This window comes from Sebastes umbrosus, chromosome 17 (assembly GCF_015220745.1).
Source record: "Sebastes umbrosus isolate fSebUmb1 chromosome 17, fSebUmb1.pri, whole genome shotgun sequence".
Lineage (NCBI taxonomy): Eukaryota > Metazoa > Chordata > Actinopteri > Perciformes > Sebastidae > Sebastes > Sebastes umbrosus.
In genome coordinates, this window is record NC_051285.1 from 11,204,523 (window position 1) to 11,225,543 (window position 21,021).

At 39.8% G+C, this 21,021-nt stretch overlaps 1 protein-coding gene and 1 long non-coding RNA gene across 4 annotated transcripts; one reads left to right on the plus strand and one right to left on the minus strand.

The window, feature by feature from the left end:
* Positions 1-1,259: 1,259 nt before the first annotated feature.
* LOC119476105 lies at positions 1,260-9,324 on the minus strand. Its single transcript, XR_005203942.1, has 3 exons — positions 8,914-9,324; positions 8,708-8,765; positions 1,260-2,021 (listed from the first exon to the last, which is right to left on the minus strand). It is a non-coding gene; the product is annotated as an uncharacterized LOC119476105 (long non-coding RNA).
* adad2 (adenosine deaminase domain containing 2) lies at positions 8,701-19,476 on the plus strand. Of its 3 annotated transcripts, none has more exons than XM_037749309.1 (11): positions 8,701-8,831; positions 10,056-10,224; positions 12,201-12,345; positions 12,910-13,048; positions 13,591-13,719; positions 13,831-13,981; positions 14,605-14,775; positions 15,070-15,284; positions 15,711-15,945; positions 18,558-18,690; positions 19,172-19,476. In XM_037749309.1, exons 2-11 carry the CDS (start codon positions 10,070-10,072, stop codon positions 19,280-19,282), a joined length of 1,584 nt encoding a protein of 527 aa, XP_037605237.1. In that variant the 5' UTR covers positions 8,701-8,831; positions 10,056-10,069; the 3' UTR covers positions 19,283-19,476. The 3 variants fall into 3 exon arrangements, with proteins under 3 accessions (XP_037605237.1, XP_037605236.1, XP_037605238.1); XM_037749308.1 differs by lacking the exon at positions 8,701-8,831 and adding an exon at positions 8,860-8,965; XM_037749310.1 differs by lacking the exon at positions 8,701-8,831 and adding an exon at positions 9,453-9,579.
* Positions 19,477-21,021: the final 1,545 nt, after the last annotated feature.

The window sequence follows — 21,021 nt, forward strand, 5'->3', positions numbered from 1 at the left end:
CTAAATGTTATCCTTTTACTTTGTTATAGTCATCTACAGTGGTTATTTACATGAAAACACACAATTCAAATGATTAGGAATTAAATTATTGTATTTTCATTTAACCCTCCTGTTGTCTTCCCGTCAACCATGCAACTTTTGTCTTTTGTCTGGTTTGACTGTTTTTAAAGCATACATTATAAATTATCACCCAATTCTGTATAACATCTTTTTGGCCAACTTCATTCCAACTCATTACCACAAGTTTTACACTTTTTTTGGGGAATTCATGGTCAATAAACCTAATTTATATGAAATTAAACCTAATTTTTTTAGGAAAAAATGCCGAAATTATGAATTATTTGGACTATACACAAAATTGGAGGAATAATGTTGATGGATTATCACAGACCGGTATATGTCAAAGTTTAGTCAGAATATTACAAATATTATAATATTAAAAAAAAATGTTTAATGACAGTGTGACAGTGTGTTTTTTGCAAAGACCATATAAGGGAACCATCCATGTAATTTTGAGGAAATTAGGTGAAAGACATCCATATTTATGATATAATGAAGTTTGAAAACCGGTCAAATTTGACCCGAGGACAACAGGAGGGTTAAATATTTTCTTTGATAAAAAAAAAAATCTTGGCATTAGTAGTTTAAATTATATATTATAAGCTGCTTAGAGCTAGTGTTAGGAAGTTCAACAGATCATAATTCCCTTTCTTTTATCTATCTTTTATTGCTGTGAAAATATCTCCTTCAAACGACTGGATTTATTCAAGTTTCTCGCCAAAAAACTACATTTTATGAGATTACATTTGAACACATCATGATATCGTTATAATCACAATTTACCATCAACCAATACTCATTTCTACTGAGTAGAGCTTGAACGCACCATAATGTGCTGTGTGCTTTCGGCAGATGAGCCAGTCACTGTGATTACTCTGAGCAGCATCATGGGAACGAATTACAATATAACAAGTGTCTGATTAAGTTAGTTGTTCCAAATGGTTTTAAGGTTGTTCCTCCATGGCTTAATTAGGACTTACAGTTGTGACAAATTACAGCGACATGTTGCCGTGTGACCGGCAAAAACTCAGATATATGAGCATATGAGAGTGATGAAAACCGTCCGGCTCGATCGGCTGCTGATTGACGGTTCATCTCTAGCTGTTAGTTTAGGAAATGCTTGATTTATACAGCAGAGTTTTCTATAAGCGGAGCAAGCATTTTAAATGTCAACATTGCAGTCGATCATGTTCATTTAATTGTGGGAAGCCAAAATCTTCATTGTGATTAATATTCGATTTATTGTGCAGCCCTACAAGCACGGCTTGAATGAGTATCTGATTGCAACATTTTTGGTATAACCGATCAAAAATGTCCATATTCCCCCTTATTCTTTGAGGCATATTTTCTATAATATTCTCTGCAAATCTGTGCTTTTCTGCCTGTCACCTGTCCACCCCCCCTTGCATCACTTCTTCCCCCCTTTATGTAGAATACGTTTGTAATTTGCAAAGACTGTGAAATGGCTAATAAATGGGAGAGATGCTCTAGTTAACAAAGAAATGGGCTTGAGCATAAGGAGAGGAGAAGAGTTAGAGAGAAGGAGGATGACAAGGATGGGAAAAGAAGTGAAAGGTGTGTTCGAGAGGAGGATGGGAAAGTAAAAAATGAGGGGGAGGCAGGGGGAGGTCAACAGAAGGAGAGGCAGATGCTCGTGCCTCGGATGCCTGTGCGCGAATAATTATCCTGATGAGATTCACCGAGAGCGGCACGAAATGCAGAGGATTTGGGGAATACCTCACGACACCAAGTAAAAAAAAAAGAGACAAAGGATGTTTTATATAAGATATTGTAGTAGAGTGTGTGCGTGTGTATACCGTATGTGGGTTAGGCACCTACTGTTTCTCCTTCATCTGCCTCGTGCTTTCTCCCTCCTCGTCATACATGGCGTGAGAAAGTGGAGCCTCCCTCTCATCTTTTAAAGATGCATGAAGCAGCAGCTACACAGAGTCAGGGGGAGACTGTATGGGAGATAAAGAAAGAAGAAGAAGCACTGAGCACCATCGACTCAATAAAAAAGCTCCTTATAAACTCTCAACCCTTCAGTTTCTGTCTGCCGAGAGAGAAAAAATGAGCGGAAGGACAACGGAAATAAGTGCATAATCAATTTTTGCTGTCTCCCTCCTCCCTGATTAGATTTAGAGGCCTGCCCAGTATGTGTCAGTTATCGCCTTGTGCTTCTAGTGTAGCTGATATTAAGACCACTGTGTGCATCCTAATATCAACAGCCACCTCCTTTTTGAGATTCTGCCCAGCACAGTTGGATGGCAGCACATCAAAAACAGAATCAACACCAGTCTCTTTCTTCATGCGCCGGTGAAAGAGCTTGATCTGTGTCTCTCTCTACAATCCACCGCTGTTCCTCAGATTAAAAAAGACAACACAGGTGTTGTGTTGAGTGTGCACGCGACCACCTGTCTAGTTTTTCTACACACACAGTCACAAACCCCTTTCATACGTCACTCTGAAAATCACACAAGATTACCATCATCATCTTAGTTTAGCATGTTCGCATGGTAACATTTGCTGATTAGCACTGAAGTACAGTTGCGGCTGATTTGGAATTGTCATTGTATTGGAAAAATTGTGACCTGCATTTCAGCATATTGTAATTCAAGTGCTCTGAGAGATACTTCTGCACCTCCTCATGGCTCGGTTTTCAGGCTTTGAAATATCTAGCCCATGACGGGAGACTTTGGCCAAATCACAGATCATTTATATTCTGTATTATTCTATATTATTTCTCGTCTCAAATGTTTTCAGAAACATTTTGTAGTGTACTGTTTAGCTGTAAAATGACACAGTGGTTGGTGGGCGGTGCTTGGTATTTCCTCAACATGGCTGTTGGGTCACAAACTTTCTTATTTTACAGCTGAACAGTACACTGCAAGATGTTTCTGAAAACATTTTATGCAAGAAATAGGCATTACAGTAACAGAATATTGATTCATATTTGATCAGCGCCGCCTATTTTGATCATTTCTATCCATTTTTAACACTCTACATTTTTGTCAATCGTCTGTACAGCACTTTGAATTGCATTTATCATATACATAAAGTTTGATTGATTGATTTGATCGGAGTTTGCGAGTGATTGACAGCTGTTCAGAGATGTCAGGCTCCAGCGCGGCTCTGATTGGTTGTTCTCCTCCGGTCTGTGAAATCTTGCAGATGCCGTTAGGAACACCAGAGGACACCAGAGGACACAGAGCAACAGGATTTTTTTTCAGATTACCTGTCTCATGCACTACTGTCAGGGACCGTTTTATAAAAATAACTTTTTTTAAATCATATTTGCTCCATTTCTATCCACTGCAGCTTTAAGGTTAGGCATTGACCTTGAAAGGTTCAATTTAGATATGGACGTCGACTGGTTAAGGTTGGGACAGCAAGTCTCGCAAGAGATTTTGCATGTTTTTGCAAGTTTTCGCAATTTAAGAGTTACCTTCTAGACACAACCAAAAAGTCATGAGATCACTAAAGTCATCAGGATACATATGAGAACCATGAATATGTGTGGAAAATGTATTAATAATCCACCAAGTAGATTTAGCTATTTCAATCAGATTTCCAATATATTTTTAGAAACATAATGTAGTGTGCATGTTTTTCAGAGGCGGACATGCATTCTGAAGATCCGTGAATTGGAAATCAATTGTGGCCAAATTATATGTATTTAAAAATCCTACATAGGATGTCACTTCTTATCATTGTCTATGTTCTTTCAATACGTGAAATTGCCTCTTATTGTCCTCTGATATCTGATAAAAGTCCTAATTATAATTTTAGGAAAGCAGGGCTGGATCCTAAACCCTTCTTCTCTCTGTTCCCTCTCTTCTGCCTGATGCTGCTGATTTGTAGGTCATGTGTGAGTATCAGAAATAAACTGAGAGAGTGAGTGAGCGAAGGACTTTTACCCTCTAGTGGTGAGCCTGGGGAAAAGCCTGTCAAATGCATTTAGGGGAAAAAAATATGAATGTCCAATTATCCCTGTTCAGTTGTGCATGGAGGCAGTGACCCAGTTGGAAATCAGTTTCAGATTTCCGAATTTCATATTTTATTCACCAGCGAGTCTGATACAGTTAGGTGAGAATGAGAGGCTTACGCTGTACAAGTATGTCAAAGTTTTCTTTTTTGGAAGAGCACAATAACCCAGTCTGATGTCATTCTTTCGCCCAGCAGAATAAAAAGAGATGTAGCCGCAAATGTTGCATTACAGAGATGTTAGCGAGGCAGAACCTTTAACTTCCTATGAAAAGCAATACATTAATTACATTACATTTATTAAATTTTTTTAGAAATTCATGGCCTCTGTGCAGTTACTTGTGCCATAAATGATTGAACACAGTATTTACATTTAAGTATTAATAATTCAACTTCATCAAAATCCTATACATACAAAATGCCTGATAAACAATCATCATGTAGGTCACAAAGGTCACCTTGAGAAAAAGACACACATTACCATCCATGTAATTAAGTAAAGAAGGTGTATTGTCTTCTTAAAAAAATCCATAAAATATCACACTATAAATTGGGTGGATAATGTCAAATATGCCAATATTTACTGTCCAAAAGTCAAAGAATAAGAGATGGTTACAAAGGACCAATATTCATGATTCAATGATGCAGATATTTTTACTATCCATGAAATAAACCCACACTGTCTAAAATGAGAAAAATGAATTTCAGTTAGAGCTGCAAGCATTAAGTGATTAGTTGTCAACTATTAAATTAATCACCAACTATGTTGATAATTGATTAAAGAGGCTCTATGTAAGAATCAGAAATTGCTTGTTAACAGTGAAACCTGTGGCCATTAAGTCAACGACAGTCAGCCTCCTGTTGCTCGCGCTTATCGGTCAAAACAGTGAGGCTACACACACGAGACTGATTGACAGCTAAAACCACAATATCACTATATATTTCACATGCTTGGCAGTAATGTTAGCTCACTGTACCTGTCCAATAGAACAGCTCAGGGTCCGTTTTAATACCCAAAACCAAACGAAGTCCGTCCAGGAATCGAAGGCCCGACTGATGTTGATCCTAGTTTTCCCCCGACGTCGGTCACATTCCTGTTTTGCAAGACGGGCTTCACTAGATATAACTTTGTTTTTTTTGTGCTTCTGTGGAGTTTGTGTTGGAGTCTGAGTTGTGGTGGAGGCTGGTTGTTTGTTGGCGTTAGCGGACTCCATTTCTAACCGAACGTTAGCTTTGGTTTTACACTGTTAGTCCTGTAGAGAAAAAAACATGTAAAAAACTTACATACAGTCCCTTTAAATCGGTCTGAGTAATGTTTTTTTAAGAAAAAAAAGTCAAAATTCTCTGATTCCAGCTTCTTAAGTGTGAATATTTGCTGGTTTCTTTACTCCTCTATAACAGTAAACTGAATATCTTTGAGTTGTGGACAAAACAAGACATTTGAGGATGTCGTCTTGGGCTTTGGGAAACACTGATTGACATTTTTCACCATTTTCTGACATTAATATCAGTTATTTACTTTGTAAACATATAAAGCTCAACTTAGTTGCAAACAAAAATGCTGCTGATGTTGCTACATTAATATAGTATAAGCTGTTGCATCAGCTATTTTTTTTCAGGTAATGACAGTCTTGTAGGTATAACCAGAATGAATACACACAACACTGCAGCAGCTACACATGGTGGACGCCAGAGGGAAAATCATTGTTAAGCACAGAGGGAAAATCTAGTTGGTCGAAATTCAGGTTTCCATTTCCAGCGCTAATTAGCATAAATTAATACATTGCAGTGTTGTCCCTGACAGTCGAGCATCAATAACAAACAACGCTCATCAACCGTGCCTAGTGGTGTTTTTTTTCACACATAGACATGCAAGCGCACCAACACAATCACACTCTCACACACACACAATGACATATGTTTAGAAAAATTGTCAACGGGCTTAATATTTCACAGTTTTGCTGCCTGTCCATATTCCAACACAAAAGCTGTGACAATATATTTGGGAAACACTGTCCCTGAGCTGAAAAAAAATATATATTGAATCAAGCTCTACGGTGTTCTGTAGGCCTATATTTCATTTTTTTTTTTCTCCATTAAAAAAAATAAGCAGGGAAATCTCTCTGGGAGCGAGTGTGTGGGTGTGAAAAGCAAAAAAAAAAAAAGAAAGAAATACATAGATAGGGAGAGAATAGGGAATAAAAAGAGACAAAGAAAGGGGAGTCATGGAGGGAATAGGTGGTATTTAAAATGAAGATGACACATGGGATAGTTTTCCATTGCGCCTCAGCAGGCTCTCTTGAGATGGGAGTGACTTAACATTTCAGAGTCTCATGTGAAACACAGACACAATGTGACATACGCACACACACACATACGCTCATATGAAAGCCTCATTTGGCTCAGGAGAGACTGATATGAAGGCTTTCTCTAGAGGTGAAGGGAATAGAAATAGAGTTCAGTCTTAAAATGCACAATGATCAGGGGAACATTTCTCTTCTGCAAATAACGCCACACACTTATAGGCCTAGGCTTAGTAAAGTGTGTGTGTGAGGGATTTAATTTGTACAACCGCAAACTCATTTCATCATGGGAGCTTTTCAGCGCATATACTTTTGGTGTTTATATTGGTAGGAATGAGTGTGTATGTGTGTGTGTGTGCAGCGCAACAGATTTAAAATTCATAGAAATCACCACACCATTCTGTACCTATTTGCTTATTTACTGCGTCTATACATAAAACATGACTGATCCGCATTTTTCATTTCCCCCCATTCAATCTAAATTCCACCGATATGGTGACATCCACACAGATCTCACAGTGTAAATAGAGATTTGAAACTGTGATATTTACTCAGCTATGTGTGTAACACATGAGCGGACATTCCCCTTGGTCATTTTCCTGATTTCATCATGTGCTTTTTGAGTTGCATCCAAGTATTTGTCTAATTTTATATGCCCATTTGACAACCAAATATCATGCATGTGCTTTATACACAAATCTTATGGCAAGCCGTTTTAACATTTAATAGCTAAGCTTGACTATCCGGCATTAACATGAGAGATATGACTAGTCAGAATTCCTATTCAAGACATCTATAACGTCATTCTTGACTAGTTAAAACAACAGTTAGAAATATCTGTAATTACAGATATCTGCAATGATGTCACTGAAAACGACCCTCGACTCGTCACTCATCCTAAATGACAATTGTAGATATCTGTAATTCAGTTTTGACTATCCTAAATAACAGTTACAGATATTTCAAAAGTCATTATGACTAGTCAGAGTTGTTGTGCGTGACGTTGCTCATGCAAGACTTCCCTTCTTGGATACTGGCCCAACAAAGCATTTGAACAGCGTTAGCAGCACAAGCCTTTGCTAACTTGGATAGTTTGGAAAGATATTCACAGATGCAAACTTATATCTACAACATAAATTTGAGTAATTCCAGTTCAAGATATCTACAACGTCATTCTGACTAGTCAAAATTGAATTTTAGATATCTAAAAAGGGCAATGTAGATATCTTGAATTGAGGGGAATTAAAAAATATCTTGATCTGGAAACTGACTAGTCAGAATTAAATTGTAGATATCTGAAACTGGAATTATGACTAGTCATAATTCAGTTGTGGATATCTGTAATTCACATTGCGGATATCCGCAACTGAATTGTAGATATCTGTAATGAGAAACCCCATACACATGAATGGCAAAAGTATTAATCTTACTAGTCAAAATGTAATTACGGATATCTAAAATTAGAGTTTGCCAAGTCAAAATAGAATTACAGATATATTGAATTACAGTTTTGACTAGGCAAAATGACAGATATCTCTAATGAATGTCTAGCCTAGCTATTAAAGGGACTGTTTATAACTTCTTACACGTATAAATCAATCCAGGTCGGTGTCCCATGCTCGCTCGCGTGTGACAAAAAACGTTATCGTCTCCAACCAAAACTCCAGTGTCTCCCCTCTTCCTTCTGACCACGGTCGGGAGGCTGAAGCAGGAAAAGCCAACACTAGGATCAGCAGTGATTCATGGAGAGACCTTCGTCTGGTCAGCTAACATTACTGCCAAGCAGGTGAAATATAGAGTGATATTGTGGTTTTAGCTGACGTGTGTCGCCTCACTGTTTTGAAGTGATGCTCGTTCATGTTTATTAAGAGCGAGCACAAGCGCGAGCCCGACGCTGACTTTCGTTGACTTAACGGCCACAGGTGTCGCTGTTAACAAGCATTTCTGATTGTTACAAACAGCCCCTTTAAATGGTAAAACAGCTTGCCATAGAAATCTTAATGCCATGGCATACAGTGATATTTAGACAATAGCAGCAGTTCAAACATGACAAAACACTTGTGCTTCAATACATAATGAGTTTAGTGTTAAAGAACTTGACAACAGTGAAAGTCTTCCCAGAAGGAAGGCTATTCTAGCAGCATATTAATGCCCATGGTTTAGGAATGAGATATTCAACAATCACATATGGGTGTAATGTTCAAGTGACAGGTGTCCATATACTTTTGTCAATACAGTGTACCTGTTTTTAGAGTCAAAATGGAAATATTAGGCTGCAAGTTTCTTTTAAATCATATAATAAACACACAACTTGAACTAATTGCACCACAAAATTAATCAAAACATCCTCCATCACTTACCTCTAAGGTTGCCAGTTCAGGTTCATCCCCCCAAAACAAAACAGTCCTCTCCACGGCTCTGGATCCAGACAGGTGGACACAAAACGCGACTCGTCTCACTCAAGTTTTGAGGATCACCTTGAAGGTAAACTTTTGAGTAATATCTGACCACTATGTATTGGAAGTTAAATCGATTAACGTCATACAAAACACCACGTTTGTTTTACCTTAGTCTGGAGACGGTTGCCAGTGGTAACCAGCTAGCTAGCTACGAATTTGGTAGGAGTTTGATTAGGCCTAACTAACCTAAATACACTCATATTAGGCTATTAACGGGTATTTTTTTTATCATCAATTAGTTAGACTGGTTAATCATTTGGTGTAGCGTTAACAATGGCAGAAAGTACTGAGAAAAACAATGATTTAACTGTTAGTTAGCGCTCAGCATGGTGCTCACTGCAAATTCATATTCTGCGACCGGAAGTTGCCATTTTCAAAATAAGAGCGCGCATGAGCACGGTGCTGCTGTGTAACTGAAGGTGATGGATCAGTACCTAGTTTTTGGAATGTTAACACTTGTATCACCCAGTTTATAAACCCAACAAGGATCAAAGTCGTTTTAGAAATAATCCATCTCAGATTTGCAAAAAATGTTTTACTTGTTTTTCCTGCTGCAGCATGAAAATACATCATGTAATTTGTTGTCTATAAACAAGATGATTGTCTCGCTTACTGCTGGTATATGTACAGTATTTACATTTGAGTATTAATAGTTAAACTTCATCAAATTCCATATTCATACATAATGCTTGGTAAACAATCATCGTATAGGTCACTGTGAAGGTCAACTGGTGAGTGGGACACCTTGAGAAAACACACACACTACCATCCAGGTAATTATAAAAGTATATAATATATAAGCATATTTTCTTCTTAAAAAAATCCATAAAATATCCATCCATCCATCCATCTATTATCTGTAACCGCTTATCCTATTCACTATTCATAATTTAATGAAAGCAGATATTTTACCGTCCATGAAATAAACCCACGCTGCCCAAAAATGAGGAAAATTAATTTCAGTTATTTACTCAGTAAACATAAAAAGCTCAATTTATAGTTGCAAACAATATATAATCTGTTGCATCAGGTATTTTTGGAAGTATAATCAGAGTAAACACACACACAATATGGGACATACTGCAGCAGCTAAAACTGCAGCAGTTTGTTAGGCATGCAGATGATTGTATCCTGCTAGTGATTGTGGTATCTCCGCCAATAACACAGCATCATTTGTCAAATGAGGCATTTTGTCACAGTTTAATGCTGCAACCGTCACACTAACTTAAAATATTTTTTTTTTTTACAGGCTTCTTGGAAAGCATGGCGGATCAGGAAGCATTCAAATACAGCCCAAGAAGAGGTGCTGCTAGTTTTCAGACTCTGCCAGACTTTGACCCGAGCCTGCACCTTCGCCGTCCTCGGGTCCAGCTGACAGATGACGACGTGCCCGTTTATGGTGGTGCTACTGGGCTGAGGTAATGAAAAAAGTGGCAGTGTTGTATTACAGTTCGAGTAACACTAGACAGGGCAAGCTTTATATATAGCACATTTACATACCCAGGGGGGGAAACACAATGCGTTTTACATGAAGATTAAGCAGAAAAATAAGAGATGGAACAAGTATAGAGAGGAGGAGGAAGAGAGAGAGAAAATATATACTGATAATGATGATGATAACAATACAACTACATTAATAATTACGAAGCAATAATGGTAATATACATTCACAACAAGCATACAGGAAGACTCACATATAGGTTAGACAATTCAAAGGATGTATTGCGCGTTACTGGAAGACAACAGAAAAAGAAGAAGAAATGTTTAGGGCCATTTTTTAAAAAGAAATAAGAGGGGAGGCTACTCCAGCAGCTAGGGCCATAAAAACTAAAGGCAGCTTCTCCAGACTTTGAATTGGCTCTCGGTACAGCAAGACCTAGATGACCCAAGATGTCTGACTGGCTGCGAGATGCACTGTTACTGTTCTCACTCTTGCATTGGGCCTGACTTGACTGTTTCTCTTTTTCACTTCAGGATGTTATTCGTTATTGTTGGGGGGTTTTTCCGGTGATGCAGCGCTCTATAACTCTAGAAAACCAAGCTGTAACTGTTTCTTTGTCAACAGTGATTTGGCTTTGTTACGGCTGCTTGTTACTGAGGTTTCAGATCGGGCAGGTGAGGTGCCTGCTGGCGAGTGTTTCCAGTCCAAAATTGGACACACACTGTCAGTTACTGAAGCTCATTAATGAGAGGAGCCATAGTTACAGTAAACAACCCACTGGCCCATTTGGTTGTGACACATATCATGTACTTGATTTGAATCTGCTCTGAACCTTTGTTGCCTTAGTCATCCTATTTGTCTTTTCTGTCAACTATCCATCCATCCATTTTCTTCTGCTTACCTGTTGCCGGGGAAATCAGTCTTAGCAGGGAATTCCAGACGTGTGCTGGGTATACCCAGCCCAGAGAACCTCCAAAGGGAGTCGTACAGGAGGCATGCTGATCAGATGCCTGAACCACCTCAGCTGGCCCTTTTCGGAGCGAAGGAGCAGCGGCTCTTCTCCGAGCTCCCTTCGGATGTCTGAGCTCTTCACCCTATCTCTAAGGCTGAGCCCAGCCACCCTACGGAGGAGGCTCATTTCGGCTGCTTGTATCTGCAATCTCATTCTTTTAGTCTCTACCCAACCATAGGTGAGGGTTGGAACATAGATGGACTGGTAAATCAAGAGCTTTGCCTTCTGGCTCAGCTCTCTCTTTACCACAATAACTGCTTGACGCCGCACCGAACCGCTTGTCTATCTCCCGTTCCATTTTTACCCTCACTCGTGACCAAGACCCCAAGATACTTGAACTCCCTCTCTTGGGGCAGTGACTCACTCCCAACCCGGAGGATTGCAATCCATCGTTTTCCGTCAGAGAACCGTGACCTCAGACTCGGAGGTAATGATTCTCATCCCGACCGCTTCACACTCGGCCGCACACCGCCCCGGTGCGTGCTGAAAGGTTAACTATAAAATTGGCAACCAAAACTCTACCTTGAATTAAAGATCAAAATATCCCCAAAAATCTTTGAGAGGTTTTCAGCTGAAGACCTGAAATGTAAATTCAAGCAGCATTTGAGAGTCCACAGGCTATTCCTCCATGCTTCATGCAAGTAGAGAAAAACGGTTTATTAGGCACTGGTGAGCCTTGTAATGATGCTTTGCTCTTGAATCTCACCCTCCTTCCAACAGCCAAAATGTGCAGAGAATTAGATATAGATATAGATTGAAAATGGTGGTGAGAAAAATAAAAAATATATATAGCAGCCTCGTTTAATTTGACATGTGATCTAACTGTTTAGCTGCTGTTGTGATATTTTGGCATGTGCGAATGTTCGTTTACATTCATTCAGACATTTTGATGGCTCAATTTACAATGTTAAATCTTTTCACTGTTTATGTTTCCATCTTAGTAAAGACATATCTGCTTCAGGAGACCATGCCCAAGGAAAAGAGGCTTTACTTCCCGAAGGAGGTGACGGACCCGGTACCGAGAGGGCTTCTATCCAGAAACTCAAAGATAAACTTGATTCTGGCGACATCCTGTTGGAAGATGAGGTAAATAAATGGAAAGAGGTAATATCAGGGTTTTTCCTCTACTTAGTCCATATGTCAAATGGGTTATTTTCACCTAGGTATTTGATTCCAAAAGAACAGATGTGATCAGCATCTGTCAGACTCAGCCTCCAGTAGCCAATTTCCTGTGAAGAAAGCCTTATATGCAACCTTTTATATGCAATTCTCTGCTTTCATGTGGAAGGTGTCCTTCACAGACAACCTGAAATGACAGTATAATTTGAAAATCTGACACCAAAGTGAAATCCCAGCAGATTACTTATTAAGGCAGTGCTTGCTAGTTGATACTATTCAGCTAACTGGGAGAGTTCAAAACCATCAAGCAGCCACTTTGTCACTTAAGGTGTGATCAACAGGAATACATCCTCAACGTTAATCTCACACTTATATGCTCCTTCTTGTCTCATTAACAGTCTGTTTACATGCGCCGACGGTGTCTTGACAACTACACGTTTTCCTAAATTAACACTAGAGAAGTAGGTTCAAGGTTGATGAGAAGAGAAAACCACGTTTTTTTTTTTACCAGAATGATTTTGTTTGTCTCAGGATGAAGACTCCGATGATGACCACGCTGCCCTCTCTCTCCGTGGTATGTCGCCCGCTGGAAGCATACCGTCGGTTGAAGAGCTCGTCCTGGATCAGATCAAGTACTGCAAAGATCCAGACAAGAGCACAAAGACTGAAGGTGCAGTAGTGGATTTACAATTAAAGTCTCTGTAACTAGATCTTTAGTAAGCACAAGTATATGACTGTTTGCTTCAGGGTCAGACCTGTTGCACTGCTACATATCCAGGAAAAATACAAGTTGAAGCAGAAGGCAGAAAATGAAAAATTACATTTCTGTTATTGCATTTCTGGTCGTATATCTTTTTGTTTTGTGGTTACACGCAGAGTCGGAGATGGATGGTATACAGTATATTGTAGCACTGTAAAGCAACAGCCTATATAGTACATCAGAGTTTTTATCTGTGCTGCGACATTGTTTGTTTTACAGAGTGAAACCATAGCGATATAAGTAAGTAAATGTGAAAAACAATCTGACTTGTTTGTGGTAAATCTTTACTCAGCCGCTAACCTGTGCCCCGAGAGCAATAGTATCTTATAAAAATGCTCAAGGCGAACACTACTACTCATCACTCGTATCTGATAGGGTTTTCAGAATAGCACTAACATGATGATGTCCCTGATTACATCGCTGTCTTTTTGGTTTTATTTGTATCTTTCTAGTTTGGAGAACTGACTGGCACAAGGATCACATGGCAGCGATAAGTAGTGAGAAGTTTGACAGCCTCCTGAAGATGTGTCCTGATTTCCATGGCTGCAAGAGCCACATGGCAGCATTTGTCTTGATAAGAGGTAAGCAACTTAGGTTAGGACAGTTTTTTTTTTTTTTTGAATGAGCAGTTTATTTTTCTTTATTCTTTACTTCTTTTTAAAAATGTCCGTCTGTTTGTAATTTTCCTACAGAAGTGCTGGATACAGCGGATCGTACATGCGAGCGTTACGAGGTGGTGGCGTTGGGAGCTGGCCGATCAAGCTGCACCAAGTGGCTTTGCTACAATGGGACGATGGTCCACGACTGCCACGCCATCATCATCGCCAGACGGGCTCTCAAAAGGTACAAAATGGCTAATATGACTTCCAACTAGGGCTGGGCGATATGGCCACAATCTTCTATCATGATATAGGTAATTTCATATCTCGATATATATCACGATATAGCATGTTTTCTGGTAATTCAATCAATAGTCCTGTGTGAATTAAATAATTGACAAATGAAGAGTATTTTTCTTGTTTTAAGAGCTTGAGTTCAGAATGAACATAAGTTTTAATTGAAATTTTAGATAAAAAACAAATAAATATAGGCCTAGCCTATTGAAACAACACAGAAAATATATACAATAGACATTTTTATATCGTTTTGACGAAATATATCGTCATATTGCCCGGCCCTACTTCCAACAAGGGCCCTGATTTACAAAATCTTAACTTTAAATACTAATAAATTGTAAAAATATTGCCTTTTACTCATGAAAATTCAGATTGAAATCATGATGTGCCCATTCCCCTCTTGCAAATGTCCCCACTGTGGGACTAATAAAGGAATATCTTATCTTTTCTTAGAGCAGGCAGTCTGGACCAGCACGCTCACTGTCTTGTACCATTCATGGTGCTTCTGGTGCATTGAATGTGCCGGTTGTGGCTCAAAGTCAGAATGGTTATTTTCTGGCTTGTGTTCAGGTTTCTGTACAAACAGCTTCTGCTGTTCTTTGATGCCGATCCAAGGGCCAAGGAGAACTGTGTTTTTGAGAGCAGCGCAGACAGCCACCAGCTTCAGCTCAAACCCAAGACCAGTCTGCATCTCTACACCAATCAGTGTCCTGAAGGAGCAGCGAAGAACTTCTACTTCAAGTACTGTTATTTCCGCCTTTGGGATTTGTTGAAAGCAGTATTTTTTGCGAATGTTAAATGCCTTGAAATTATAGAAATTAAGGTTTTCATTCCAAAACACTAGATTTGACTTCTGAGAATAGTGGCATCCTACAAAAGTTGTAAAACACTCATTATTATTATCAGTACATTTCCTTAAAGGAACTGTGTGTAACATTTCAAGAGGTTTATTAGCAGAAATGGAATATAAGATTTTTTTGCTCTGGGATAGAATGGTATCTAAATGAGTAAAATACAACATTGTGTCCTGTTTAGGGGCCCTGCGCTTGATATCTGGACCGCTATGAAGCTGCAGTATCATGCCAAGGGCCTGCTGGTCCCTGTAGCTTACCTTGACCCGAGTCTCTGGGGTGCCAAAGTCTGCTGCATGTCAGGTAGTGACAAGTTGTGCCGCTGGACTGTCACTGGGGTGCAGGGTGCACTACTGAGCCACTTCATCCAGCCACTCTACATCACCAGCTTGGTGCTAGGTAAAGAGATTTAAAGCAATTATTTATTACATGTGATTATCATAAAGTGGGCATGTCTGTAAAGGGGAGACTTGTGGGTACCCATAGAACCCATTTTCATTCACATATCTTGAGGTCAGAGGTCAAGGGACCCCTTTGAAAATGGCCATGCCAGTTTTTCCTAGCAACAATTTTGCGCAAGTTTGGAGCATCATTTAACCTCCTTCGTGCCAAGCTAGTATGACATGGTTGGTACCAATGGATTCCTTAGGATTTGTAGTTTCATATGACGCCAGTATGACTTAACAAATATACGTTAGCTCGTTATTATCGCGTCAACTTTGACAGCCCTAGTTACATGGATTCATTTCTTTCACCTGTGTGTGTTTTGTAAATTCTTGAAAGCTTTTTAGAGCTTAGTGAGATTTAATTGTTGTGTTTATTTAGGGGGCCAGAAGCACTTGAATGAGGACGTGTCTGATATCACCAACATGCGACTGGGTAACGGATGGGAGGACTTTCTGCCGCCATTCTACGGAAAACACAACATCTTCTTTCTCTGTGGCGACTACGTGGGGCCTGCTGTGACCTCCCCGCAGCACAACAACCTCAGCGTCAACTGGTGCCTCGGAGACAAGGATGTCGAAGTTCTGGACAGTAACGATGGCTTCGTCATTGACGGGTAAGATGCAGACGCATGTACAAGAAATCAATATTTTGCACATTGTCTTTTTGCAAACTGCATAAGATAACAACAACTTGTCCCTGCATCAAAAATGTGGGACAAGCATGAGGTCCTGTACTCTTGCAGAGAGTCTTGACCCGACTGAAAGCTTACCTCATTTACACTCCTGCAGCCAGTTCCAGGGATGGAGTACAGAACTGCTGGCAGTGCCTGATGCAGTGTGCTTGTCTGACAGTCTCAGCGAGGCCTGGGGCTCCTGCCATCTCTTGGTTTTGGAGCCGCAGACAACTGCTGATGTCCAGTAGCTAGAGAGGGACACAGACATGGCTCTCACCGGAGGCTGTGTTGTCCTTGAGCAGAGAGATTACAGCCCAAAATAGATTTGAGATCCTGCTTGGCGCCTCGCAGTGCTGCTGCGTATTTCAGCTTCCGTCCCGCAGCCTGAACTATTAGTTTTAGGCGACGCCGTGGTTTAAAGTGTCAGGATGAGCTCTGCAGGACGTTCCAAACAATAAAACTATAAATAGACAATGAAAAATAGGCTCCCTGAAAAAGAACAGAATAAATTTAAGGGCAAGAATACAGGACATAAAGTGTGCAGGGGGAGGTGAAAGGATGGCAAGAACACCTACTGAACAAAAACACAAATTATAGTGTGAAAACGAACGGAGAAGCTGCTTCCGTCGTATGAGACTTCTTTAGTTTAGTGATGTAAAAGTAGCATGCCAATTCAATCTAGCTTCTTCTAAATATTGTTTTCAACACTGAAGCAATTAATGGTTTCCTAAAGCCTTGGCTCGTACCCAAATCTCTTAAATTCTGCCTAGAAGAATACATTATACGTGGAATGTATTAGTAATAAAAAAAAAAAAAAGAAGTTTTGAGTGGGACGAGGAATATCATGGGCTGTAGACAGTAGCCATGTTTCAATTCACATATTGTATATTCATTTTGAAGTATAGCATTAGATAAGCTGCATGGAAACGCCAAACTTCGATAAAACTTCCCAAATTGTGTAAAAGAGTTTTTACGCTAGCTTGAGGTGTTTTTTTGCCTTTGTCGAAAAATAATTGTTGCGCAAAACGGGATGTGGAAACGCCCTTGCCCAAAAGAATTCTGACAAAGCGAACATTTAACTCACATGACTGATCAGCCGTTTCTCGGATATTCCCATAACGTGTAATGCTTCATCTTCGTGTTCATCTCCGGACAACAGGAAACATGTTCCATAATAGCCGACATGAAAGAACAATTAAAACTTACCCAATTGAAACAAATTCCTGAAGACCTCTCTCCATTATTCTCTCGTAAAAGGACAGATGTCCAAGCCGACTATGCAAAAATAACTAAGTAAAGATAAATAAAGAAGCAAATTAAATCAGAAATATAGATTTATGTCACTATTTATCAACGAATTAATGGCTACATTTATTTGTATTATTATTATTTTTGCTACATTTAATGACATATTTATTTAATTATTGAGTTATTTATTTATTCATTTATTTTTGTATTTTGGCAGGTTTCGTCCTCCGACCGTAGCCGACTTATTTTGTTTGCAGATGCGGATTACAGCCATGCAAGCCTTTAGAACAAACTTCTAACAAAACTACGCCGTTGAGTTTATTCGCTCCGAACCAGTTGATGAAAACGCGCCTAATTCACATTTCTTTTTTTTGCGACATTTAAAAAAATTTGCTTAAAATCCACTTCATTGAATGGAAACACGGCTATTGTAGCGGTCTTGGAGCAGACCTTAAAATGACTTGATATCAGCCTTCCTGCACAGCCATCTGCTGACGTCAGCGTCTATCAATGCTGTCATACTCAATATCAACCCCCAAATGTTGTCTTTATCGACACCACTGAGATCTCACCACTGGTCTGCTCCTCAGGGATCGACCCCAGGGTCTCCCCCAGGACATCGCTTAGCAGCAGTGGTAAGTGCTGCCTGCGGGAAACCCTGCCTCCTCTCACTCAGCCAGACCACACTTAAACATTTTTTGCTGTAACAGCAAAACAGAAGAATTGTCTTGCCAAACACTTTTTTTTTTTTATGTTCAGCCCAGCTAAGCCCCTGAAGCAGAGACTGCATCCTCCAAAATAGTGTTGGAGGTGGACACATTGTTAAGAGCAAGTCACTAAATGCAGTGCATGAACACATATTTTACAGTTACAAATTTTTGGTGTTATGAGTGGATACTTGAAGGGACACCATCCACCCCCTCAGTGCTGCTAATTAACTGGCTAGCTTCTTTATGACTCATTGGTGAGGGAGTGTGTGTGTGTGTGTGTGTGTGTGTTACACACACTACAAAGCCTTCGGTGTAACAATAAGGCATGACTTGCTTGTAGCACAGATAACCACAACAGCTTATTGGATGGATTTGTATCATATATATTGTAGCTGGATACAAATATACCCTCAAATCATGTCTGTATCTCAAGTAAGATTGATGTCAATTGAACAACATGGAATGTAAATAGTGCAGAATTCAAGATTTTCTAAAACAGGCTTTGCAAATATTAGATCATTTATAATACAGTATATTAAAAAAACAATTGCTACATGTATAGGGAAGCATTCATTGGATTTTCTTATTTCCCAGCTCTCCGTCTGTGAGTGGGCCTGGCTTCTCCAGCAGACTTTGCAAGAGAGCCCTCTACAGTTACTTCCTCCGAGTTGCACTGCTGGGTGGGCATGGCTATCTGCGGGATCTTCCCACCTACCACAGCGTCAAGGTGTGTGTCAACTATAGATGACTATTACATGAATGCTAGGGCTGCAGCTAACAATTATTTTCATTGTTGACGATTATTTTCTCGATTAATCGATGAGTTGTTTAGTCTATACAACGTCAGAAAATGATGAAAAATGACGATCAGTGTTTCCCAAAGCCCAAGATGACGTCCACGAATGTCTTGTTTTGACCACAACTCAAAGATATTCAGTTTACTGTCATAGAGGAGTAAAGAAACCAGAAAATATTCACAATTAAGAAGCTGGAATCAGAGAATTTTTACTTTTTTTTCTTTAAAAAAATGACAAAATAGTTGGAGATTGATTTAATAGTTTACATCTAATCGATTAATCGTTGCTGCTCTAATGAATGCTCAGTGCTCAAGTGTGGATATGGTGAATGCGAGAGAATTGAGTGTTTTGTAACTTTGCTTCATTGTGGTTTTTGTGATGTCATAATGTTGTAAATGGTTTGTTTTATAGGTGGAAGCCGTCGTCTACCAGACGGTCAAAGAGCTGGTCAAGCAGCGGTTTCTGAGCAACCATGCGGGTCCCTGGAATTCCAAAAAGCTGGTGGACTGCTTTAGCGCTTGAATGTGCACTCAGTAACCGACCACATAGAAGTTTAAGTTCCTCTTGAGATTTTGTTTACTGCTGTTTACTGTGCACTTCATTTATTACCTTTTAACAGCAACTCTAGTTTTGTTTTTTTGTATAAAATTGTTGTGGTTTTCAGTTTGTGTAGGTGTTTGAGAAAAATAAACGAGACCCTACTGTTATGCATCGCAGTGAAGTAGTCAGTTTGAATGAGTTGTGGGTGGAAAAACATTTTTTTCTCCCCGTCAAGTAGAATTCAGCTACATTATCACCCATTATCACATTTGTAGCCGGGTATTTTGAGTTGATGTGCCAACCAAATAGTTCAACCAACCGATCAGCCGCTGAATAACCAAAGATATGATTAAAAGTTTCAACTTCTCTAATGTCCTCTCTAGTTTTTATTGCACTTTTTTTAAGATAACGACTCCTGTTGCCATATTTAATATTATCACTGAATCAGATTCAGGTCTGGCACACTAGGTGAGAGTCCTGGTGTAAAATAAAAAATAGAGAATAGAATTTAAGTAAAATGACAACGTAAAATATATTTGTTTTACTTTAGTCACTTATTTCATATTGTTTTCCTTATTTTTTAGGTATTTTGCTTTAAGTAGCAATAGACACGTTTTTGGCGTTAACTTATCATTATGAAGTAAATGTTGATTGCGTAATGTAATGGCTAATAATGACACCATCGGCTTTTAGATTGGTTCGTTTATCATAACAAAGGTGCTACAATTTACAAGAACAAGACAGCGGTCACATTCAAAGACCGTGTGGCAGTGACATCGCAATCAAAGTCCACCGTGTGGCAGTTGCATTCAAAGACGGTGTGGCAGTCGCATTCAAAGACGGTGTGGCAGTCACATTCAAAGACGGTGTGGTAGTCGCATTTAGAGACGGTGTGGCAGTCGCATTTAAAGACAGTGGCAGTCGCATTCAAAGACGCTGTTGCAGTCGCATCTAAAGACGGTGTAGCAGTCGCATTTAAAGACGGTGTGGCAGTCACATTCAAAGACGCTGTTGCAGTCGCATCTAAAGACGGTGTAGCAGTCGCATTCAAAGACGGTGTGGCAGTCGCATCCAAAGACGGTGTGGCAGTCGCATTGCATTCAAAGACGGTGTGGCAGTCGCATTCAAAGACGTTGTGGCAGTCGCATTTAAAGACGGTGTGGCAGTCGCATTGCATTCAAAGATGGTGTGGCAGTCACATTCAAAGACGGTGTGGCAGTCGCATTTAGAGACGGTGTGGCAGTCGCATTTAAAGACAGTGGCAGTCGCATTCAAAGACGCTGTTGCAGTCGCATCTAAAGACGGTGTAGCAGTCGCATTTAAAGACGGTGTGGCAGTCACATTCAAAGACGCTGTTGCAGTCGCATCTAAAGACGGTGTAGCAGTCGCATTCAAAGACGGTGTGGCAGTCGCATCCAAAGACGGTGTGGCAGTCGCATTGCATTCAAAGACGGTGTGGCAGTCGCATTCAAAGACGTTGTGGCAGTCGCATTTAAAGACGGTGTGGCAGTCGCATTGCATTCAAAGACGGTGTGGCAGTCGCATTCAAAGACGCTGTTGCAGTCGCATTTAAAGACGGTGTGGCAGTCGCATTCAAAGACGGTGTGGCAGTCGCATTCAAAGACGGTGTGGCAGTCGCATTCAAAGACGGTGTGGCAGTTAAATTCAAAGGCCGTGTGACAGTCACATTGCATTCAAAGACGCTGTTGCAGTCGCATTTA

Excerpts from the sequence above, each read along its gene's own strand:
- adad2 (XM_037749308.1), top strand. The coding sequence starts at position 8,860 with ATGTATTGGAAGTTAAATCGATTAACGTCATACAAAACACCACGTTTG. Across the intron at positions 13,720-13,830 it reads AGCATTTGTCTTGATAAGAG|AAGTGCTGGATACAGCGGAT; the intron begins GTAAGCAACTTA and ends ATTTTCCTACAG. Across the intron at positions 14,776-15,069 it reads GCGAAGAACTTCTACTTCAA|GGGCCCTGCGCTTGATATCT; the intron begins GTACTGTTATTT and ends TGTCCTGTTTAG.